This window comes from Chlamydomonas reinhardtii, chromosome 8, assembly GCF_000002595.2.
Source record: "Chlamydomonas reinhardtii strain CC-503 cw92 mt+ chromosome 8, whole genome shotgun sequence".
Taxonomy (NCBI): domain Eukaryota; kingdom Viridiplantae; phylum Chlorophyta; class Chlorophyceae; order Chlamydomonadales; family Chlamydomonadaceae; genus Chlamydomonas; species Chlamydomonas reinhardtii.
The window spans coordinates 3120766-3129502 of record NC_057011.1 but is presented as its reverse complement, the minus strand read 5'-3'; the positions used below and the strand labels follow the sequence as shown (position 1 = coordinate 3129502).

Here is an 8737-nt window from a genome sequence, read left to right as displayed (position 1 = left end):
TCAAGGCTGGGTGCTGCCTCGGCCCATTTCTCAGTGTACAGGGTTTTGTTGGCGTGTCCACCACGGCAGCTGGGGGCCATTGCCCTGGTGAGGCCCCGGTTTAGGTCCGACACGTAGTGCGTGGCTGTGCTGTCGTCGTCCCTGGTGACCGTGAAGGTCGGCCACCAGTGCCGGGCGTGCGGGTCGTTGTCGGCCGGTTCGGATACATCGGCGGGTTTTTCCTGGGTGGCGACGGCAGCCGCCCCTTTATCGGCTTCCTCGTTGCCGTGTAGCCCGGTGTGCGAGATCACTTTAATCAGAGCGGTGGGTGCGCCCCGGGCGTGGCGTGCATGGAGCAATGCCACGATTGAATCCAGGAGGTCCCGATGTTTACTCAGATGCAGTCGCCGAGGCTCGTTAATTGCTCGTTTGATTAGGTACAAGCTTGCAACAGAATCTGATGCAATAGTGAGCTTCTTAGTTGCAAATTCTTTACCTTCGCCACCAAATTCTGCGAGGGCAGCACGAATTGCTGCCAGTTCAGCTCTCGTAATAGTGTTTGTACACCCAGCGCCATTTGGATTCACGTAGACAACGCGAGAATCGCTAAACCAGGCGCAGGCGCCGGCAACCTGGACTTCTTTGCCATTGTCAGTTTTGATTTTGCTTACCGAACCATCTGTCCAGACAGTGCCATTCACGTCGTGGGCCAGAGCATGGTGGGTCTGGAATCGCGCGTTAGGAAAGCGTCGTGCTTCGTCAGCCATGGCGTGTATCGTCTTTGGATTAGCGTGCTGGTATTTGGCTTGCTTTAGAAGTGAGTTTGAGAGGGCTGGGCAGGTTGGGGCCGTGGCCGTGTGTGTCCATGTGCGCGGGTCGCTGATGTGCGTGGGTGCGTTCGCCCCCCGCTTCAGTGTGTCCACGAGCCGTTTCAGGCGGGGGGCAAAGCACTGGAGTCCGGCGGGGTTCCCAACAATGACCAGTCGGAGCCCCTTCTGGCGTTCAGCCTGGGTGTTGGTGCCAAGTCCTGTGTCAAGGCCCGCGGTGCCCGCGGACCAGTTGGCCAGCTCGTGGCAGAGTGGGTGTTGAAGCCACTGCGTGTGGGGGAAAGTGGACGCTTTGGGGAGCGCCAATACAGTAAGGGTTGGTTCCTGTGAGTCACGCATAGCCTCGGCGCATGCGAGGGCCCACATGAGCGCCTTCCGTGCATCGTGGGGGGTAGAGGGGGGGTGGGCATATTGCAAGCCAGTCCATGCGGTCTGGTAGGCATCGTGCAGTGCGCCAAAGGCCCCATCAGCAGGGTCTCGTGTCCAGTATTCGTGGGCTGCAGTGGAGGAGTTTAGTGGGGACGCAAACATTTCCCGAACGTGTACTGCTTGTGTGACCCGCAGGCATTGGACGATGGCTGCTACTGTGCCTGCCGGCAGCGACACCTGGTGCGTTGGCATGGCCTTGCGGTCCTGCTGCGCCGGGTCATAGCGGTAGCGCATGATGAGGGCAGCGACCGCTTCCTCAAAGGCGTTGGGCCGCTGGTTGCCGGTGTGCCTGAAGCGCTCCCACAGGGTAAGGAGGCGGGGGTAGGTGGTGGTGCCCAGCCAGCGGCCATTGGGGTCATGGACGTGCGCCTCAGCTGGGTCACGGCGGGTGCCACCAGTGGTGGTAATAGTGTATGCTCCGGGGGCCACGATGTCCTTGTAGGGGTTGCACGGGCTTGTGGTGATGGTGGTGGTCGTGCGGATGTCACGCGCGCGGGATGCGGTATCCAGGGGTTCGGCGTCGTGGCGGCCTTGGCGCTGTCTGGCGGTAAGGTTCCGATCAGGTGCGGGGCGCACTGTTCGGGGCCGCGGGCCTTGGTTGGTACCGTTTGCTAGCCGGGTTTTGCACTCCTCCAGTAACTCCTCCCATTGTGGACTGTGTTTTAGGTCCCTTTCACGGTCCGTGCTCGGCGCCCACGTGACATGTCGCAGGAGTTTGGTCGTCCTGGACGAGAATAGGGGGGCCCCAGTGGGCTGCGGTGCTGCCGGCGCTGCAGCTTGGGCCGGCTCTTCAGGTGAGATTGCGTGGGCTTGGGTTTCAGCCGGAGGCCCAGCCGTGGTCTGCGCAGGTTGTGGGCCTGGGAGCGTCGCAAGAGGGTGCTTGTAGCACCTGGCATTCTGGATAGTTGCGTAGCCCATGCGAACAAAAGCAGAGACAATGCCGGCCGGGCAGATGGACGGCTTCCACTGCACCTTCCAGTATTTTTCACGTGTCCCAGAGGTGTCCTCTCTGGCTTTGCGCTTCCGTGTCAGTTCTTTGTCCGTGACAGTTTGTTTGTTTTCGCTGTGCAGGACCTGTGCCAGTTCCTGTCCGTCATTGTCCAGGTCGTAGGTGAGTTGAGTGTCACCGTTAGTGCGGTTGTCAGCGGGCCGTGGGACTAGATCATGTGTGATCCTGGCGCGGGCCAGTCGCCAGCTGGGACGGGCCCCGTGGCCTCCCGCAGCGTGCGCTGCCGGGGCAGTCAGGGGCGGCGTCGGGCTATCAGCGTCCATGGGGTCGTTATGAGCGGCAGCCTGGTTGACTTCCATAGGCAATGCTGTGTTGTTCAGATACTCGCTTATGGCGTTGGGTTCGGGGTTGGCGGCATTCGCCGTGAGACGGGATGTGAGGGCGGGTGGTAGCCCACGGCGCTGTTGGCGTGGTTCGACAGCAATGGTAAGGGAGGGTGGGTCTTGTGGGTGTGGGTGGCCGATCCGCATGTGTCCTGTCATGTCTTTGGTGAGCGCTTGGAATACCGAGCATGCCGTTTCGTACCCCCGCGTGCCCACCGGCAGGCTCTCATCGCCGTTGGTGAGCCGCAGGGCATGGTTGATGGCGGCGCGGTCCCCGGTGAGTAGGTCCTCAGGGGTAGTGCGCGTGGTTTCTGCAATGCGTGCGCGTTGCGCTGCATGTTTTGTAACGCGCCGTGCGCGTGTTTGGTTCTGTGGTGGCCGGCGGGTTGTAGCCGGCTTGCGGGCTCTGGCCGGGGGTCGTAGGGAGGGCTGCGTTGCCCCATCAGCAGGGGCTTCCGGTGCGGCCGCAGGGCCATGTGCGTCGGGTTGGGCCTGGCCCCCCCCTGCTGGGGAGGGGGGGGGCAGGTCGGCGGGGGCTTGCGTGGTGTTTGTTTGGGCGGGGGGCGCCTCCGGGAGGGGCTGGAGGTGCCGGTCGAGGGGGCTGGCCATTCCAGGGGGGAGGGGGTCGGGCCTCATAGCTAAGGCTATGATTGTGGCCACGTCGGGCAGAGTGCGTTGTGCGGTGGTCAGGGGGGCAGGGCTGCCGTGGGCTGGAGGGTTTTCCCCTGCACGTCCAGCCATACTGAGCGCGAGGCTAAGCCTGTTGAGGGCTACCTTGTGCTTGTGTCGGACCCGGCTCGCCCCCATGTGCTTCTCGAGGTCCGAGCTAGTGATCAGGTGTTTGCCTGTGTTGCGGTCCACCAGGTGGCTCAGTTCGAGCCTCAGGTCCGCAAGAGGGAGGACGTATTCAACGGGAAGAGGTTCAACGCCCCGGGCCTCGGCTTCTGCCTCAAGGGCAGCGGCAATGGACCAGGTAGGCGCTGTAAAAGCAGACCCGTTTTGGTACAGTACGACACCGTACTCTTTTGCCAGGGTCATCTGTTTCAGCGTCGTAAGGTGGTGTGACCTATGGGCTGGGAGAAGGTGGGCGTGTGTGGAGCCAGCTATGCTTGCCTGGCGCGGCAGAAGGGCTCGGGTTACTATCCCAAGACGGCCCGAGTCATTTAGGGCAAGGACCAGGGCCCGCTCGGCCACGCGCGCGTATTGCGGCAGGAGGGAGCCCAGGCCCAAGCCGTATTCGTCGGCGGGCAGGAGGGAGGTCCGGGTGGGGAAGCTGCGGGGGAGCCCATAGCAACGCTTTGCATAACCAGCCAGTGTAGTGTCGAGCGTTGTTATGTCCTGTTTTGTGAAGGGCATTGCTGCGAACCCATATGCAACTGTGGTGTGCACGCACTGTTGTATCATGCGCAGGCGTTGTGCCGGCGTTGCCAGGGATGTGGCGATGGCTGTGCCCTTGTCTTTCACAATCTCGGTGACTCTTGCGACATGTGCCGACCAGTCCAGCGAGAAAGTGAGCTGCACGCCCAGGTACTTGTACGGCTGGGTCGGGGGGAAGTACGGGACAGGGGTCGTGCCAATCTTAATTGTGTTGGTCATGTTGCGGCGCATGGCGGCAAGGGTAGCTTTTCCTGTGGGCCCGTCAAGGTTGGGGTCCGAGCGAGACTTGTCGTGCCAGATGGCGGTGGTGGCACACTTGGTGTGATTGACACGCAGGCTCGCCCACTCGGCGTAAGATGCGATTTTGTCACATTGAACCTGCAGGTCGTCGAGCGAGTTGGTGAGCGCCGCCAGGTCGTCTGCGTACGCGGCGGCACTGCAGTGGTATTGCAGGTTTTCGCTGGGGGTCAGGCAGCCGTAGTGGTAGCCCCGTCCGCCCGCATGGAGCCAGCGGACAAGAGGTTCCATGAACAGAATAAAGAGCACAGGTGAGAGTGTATCACCTTGCACGGTGCCTCGCTCTATAGGAATGGCGGATGTGCTTCCATGGTCGGTGCGGATGCGGGTGGTCGCATGTGCATATAGGTTGCGGACTGCGCGGATCAGGTCCGTTGGCAGCCCAAGGTCAAACATAATTTGTAGTAATCGGTCCTGGTCGATTGTGTTAAACGCGGAGCTATAGTCCACGTATACCGCATAGACATCTTTTCCAAACAGTGCGGCATCCTCAAGGGCGTGGACTAAGTTTAGGACCTGCCTTTCGGTGTTGCAGTAGGCACGGAAGCCTTCCTGCGCTTCACTGAATAGCTGGAGGGGGCCAGCCAGTTCACCAATGCCCAAGGTAAGCATGGACGTGTACAGCTTGTAGCAGGTATTTGCGAGCGCAATGGGCCGTTTGTTTTTTATGTCCAGGGCGTCTCCAGGTTTGGGGAGTAGCACGGTCTCCGATGCGGCCCAGGTTTCAGGTATTTGTGACTTGACGTACATGATTTGCAGGATACAGTGGAGGTTGCGCTTCATGCCTGATGGCAGGATACGGAGCAGTTCGTTTGGTATGCCGTCAGGGCCTGTCGCCTTGTTTCTGGAGAGGTGAGAGATGCACTGCTCAAAATTCGCCGTGTCTGCCATGCTGGGGAGCATGGAGTGTGTGTCAGGGTGCCGGTTGCGGTCCAGTGTGAATTGATCTGTTGCGTCGACCTTCTCAAATGGGTAGCCGCGTGTGGTGTTGCTGGGTAGTCGGAAGTCCCCAGTGCGGGTGCCGCGTGGTGGGGCGGACAGCTTTCGGAAGTGGGTTTCGAGTATGGCGAGGATGCTGGTGGAGTCAGTCGTCACCTCCCCAGTTTCTGGGTTCCGGACCGCTGGGAGACCCCGTTCCATGTCTTCCTTCTGAAAGATTCTCTTGTGCCCCTGTGCAGGGCGCGTGGCCAGGGTATGTTGCAGCGCTGTGGCAGCGGCCTCTCGCTGGGCTTTGGCGCGGTCCGCCACTAGCTGGCGGTGCTCGGCCTGGCAGGCCTTTATTTCGTTCCGCAGCTTTGCTGCTGCATTGGCGGCGTCTACCTCAGGTAGGGCCTGGGGCCCTTGCGTGAGGTTTGTCAGTTGTGTCTTCAGGGCCACTTCCTTGTCCCATAGGGGCTTTAGCACCCGTGCGGTGGAGCGTGATGCGTGGTGTTTGCCAGTGAAGGGGGCTTTCCGGGTGCACTCTTCAAGGAGGCATGTTAGCCCGGTGTCCAGTGCGGAGGCAAGTTGTTCAGCAAGTTGGTTGATATCGGCCTTCTGGATGCTCGTGTCCTGCGCCAGGTCTCGGTGCATGACGCTGGCGGGGTAGCCTGTGGGGTCCATGCTGTGCCTTGTGAGTGCATGTTCAATTGATTGCGTTGCCTGCCTTGTTGCGGAATGCAGGTCGGCTGTTGCTTCCACCAAGGCTTCCTCAAGGCGGACAGCTGCGGCGGCCAGTTGCTTTTGTGTGACGGGCAGGGCGACCTCGGCCCATCGTTGTTGGGTCTGCTGCTGGGGGGCTGGGTTCCGGGCGCCGGCCTGTGGTGCCGGCCATAGCTGTAGGTCCGCGGCTAGTAACTCTGCGTGGACTGGTTTGTGGTCAAAGTTGCCTGCAACTGTACTGGTGTATTCACGCGCTTCTGTGCATGCGGCGCGCGTGGCAGGGCATAGGAGGATGTCATCGATGCGACTGTGGTATGGGGCCATGCCCGGGCGTGTTTGTTCATATGACCATTCGGCAGTGGTAGTGGTGTCTCCGCGGATAGGGCGCAGGCCACTATCAGCAAGGAACCGCTGGTGGGCCCGGTCCGCCGTGTCGATGGGGCTGTCCCGCTCATGTGCTCGGGCGACGGCATTAAAGTCTCCCGCGGTGACTAGGTGGTGTCCGCATGCGTCCGCCCGGCCTACCGCCTGCTGACAGTATGTGTAGATTGCCTTGCGGGTTTGCATGTCCTCTGGTGCGTAGATGCCCAGTACAGTGAGAGGCGTGCTCCCGGGGGTCTTGATTTGAACGTGTGACACATAGCCATGGAGTGTTGGTGGGGGTGTGTGGTGTGTGACACAGCCGAGGTCACTGTACCGGGCGGAGATGGCCACCGCTACGCCAGCGCTACCGCGCGCTGTGGCCACGCGGGGAGTAGTGCTACAGTAGAGGCGGTATCCTTCGTTTCGGAAGGCTCGCTTGATAGAGTCAGTCTTCCCTGTCAGTTTTGTCTCGGTTAGGACAACTATGTCGGCTTTCCACTGGGCTAGGTTGCAGAGGGTGAAGCTGAGGTTGCCCGGTTGGCCGGTGGACAGAATTTCTGAGAGCAGTCCCCGTACATTGTGGGTCACGATGTGTAGGGTGGTGTTGCTGCTGGGGGGTCGCGTGTTTGTGTGTGCCTGGTTGGGTTCCATGTGGGCGTGGTTGCGTGCAGTGGGCCGTACTAGCCAGTTAAGGATAGTTTGCCGGGTGCCTGTCGTGTTGAGTCGGGGTGCTATGCCGGCATTTGCATTGTGTGGCTGCGCGGGTGCGGTAGTGTGGGGTGCTGCATGCTGTGGCGCCCTGTGTGCTGCCCGCAGCGGTGAGTTGTCTTGGGCATGTTGAGCTGGCTCTGGTGCCGGCCTTCCTGTGGCGGCGGGCCCTGTCTGCGCGGGTCTGGTGGCCTCCATGTGGGGTGGCGCGCGTGGTGGCGGGACGATCTCACGGAGTTGCCCAAGTGCGTCCTGAAGTGTTGCCGTGTCAGATGCACGCACCGCGTCAAGGCACCAGACCTCCCCATCAAGTGTGTTCCAAGTGTTGTCGTGTAAGACCGTGTTGTGGATAGGGCTGTTCACCGAGTCTATTACTCTCCATTGTCCTGCTTCGTAACGCACAGCAATTGTGTGTCGCACAGTGTACTGGTGGACGGTAAAGCCGCGAGTTCGGGCGGCTACCGGAAGGCTCTCTAGGACCTTTTCTTTGCTGATGTCGCCGTTGAGTCGCGGAAAGTGGGTTCGGCGCATAATCAGCTTCCTGTTGGGGTAGGCGAATATGTTGCTGATGGTGGCATTGTGGTACAGGTAGTGGTTCAGGAGAAATTCGCTGAAGGCGCCACTGTTGGGGCAGTAGCATTCTTTCCAGAACAGGGCATTCGGGTCTTGCGTGGCTGTGAGGTGAGCGTGCACTCGTTTAGCGTAAGAGAGGACATCCAGGGGGTCGAGCCATGCGAGCCCCAAAGAGTTGTTGAGGGCGTGGACACTGCAGAAGTGTTGCCGCTGTGTTTCACGGTATGTGGTGTTGGAGTTTGGCGGCCAGTGCAGTGCGGCTGGTGGTCGGATGTTCACTGCCGCATGCGTGCGAGGGTCGGCGGGCGCCAGCGGGGCTGTCGGGTCTGTGGGCAGCGCACCTCGCAGTGTTGGCTTGATGTAGGGCATTGTGTGTGTCCGGTTTACTGCATATGTAAGCGTGAGGAGAGTGGTTGCCTGGCTAGTTCGACGTATATGTGTTCGGTCTGTTGGGACCACGCGCAAGCACCGAGTTTGTTCATTTCGTTGCCATCTTCACCGGCTGCAACTTTGATGCAAGATCCGTCGGTCCAAACAATGGTGGCGGCATCGTACAGGTAGCTGCTCCGAGTGGGGAAGGCAGCTCGTGTGGTGTAGAGGGCAGAGAGCGTGGGCATGGGCGTAGGGCATGTGTCCAGGCCCCGTGCTGCTGGGGCTTGGGGTCTAGTTAGCTGCTTTGCACGGGCTTTTGCACGGTGGCTGTATGGTCGGCCCGGTGGGGCTGTTCGGTCACGGGGGAGGGTTACGCGCGCGGGCCACTCCAGTGGTTGTCGGCGCCCTGGGGGTTGCGAGGTCGGTGGCGGCACCGCTCCAAGTTCGGCCAGGGAGGTTTGGAGACGTGTCAGGTTGTTGTTGGAGTTGAGTGCTTGTACCCCTGTGGTGTTCGCAATGAGGAGTAGCTGCAGGCCCTGCTTGCTGCTGGCAGCCTCGTCGGCCGCCCCAAGGCCATCTAACATGCTAGAGGCGGATACGCCAGGCGGAATCAGGGCCAGGATGGTGACATGTGGACTCGCAAGGCACCGGCTGGCGGCGCCTTTGCCTTGTGGGATAATCATGAAGGTAATGGCGGGGGTGGCCTGGTGTTCTAGGTGTTCGATCGATGCTGTTGCCCACGCCAGTGCCTTTGTGCAGGCGTCTGGGTCGGGGTCAGGGTGGGCGAGGGAAAGGCCATCAAACGGGGCCGTGTACGCATCATGTGAGGCCCCGAAGAG

At 60.9% G+C, this 8737-nt stretch overlaps 1 protein-coding gene across 1 annotated transcript; it reads left to right on the top strand.

Annotated features, from left to right (window-relative positions):
* The first annotated feature begins 447 nt into the window (after window positions 1-447).
* On the top strand, window positions 448-4613 carry CHLRE_08g373377v5 (uncharacterized protein). Its single transcript, XM_043065109.1, has 6 exons — window positions 448-698; window positions 915-1798; window positions 1947-2733; window positions 2790-3540; window positions 3978-4077; window positions 4329-4613. Exons 1-2 carry the CDS (start codon window positions 696-698, stop codon window positions 1134-1136), a joined length of 225 nt encoding a protein of 74 aa, XP_042922109.1. The 5' UTR covers window positions 448-695; the 3' UTR covers window positions 1137-1798; window positions 1947-2733; window positions 2790-3540; window positions 3978-4077; window positions 4329-4613.
* Window positions 4614-8737: the final 4124 nt, after the last annotated feature.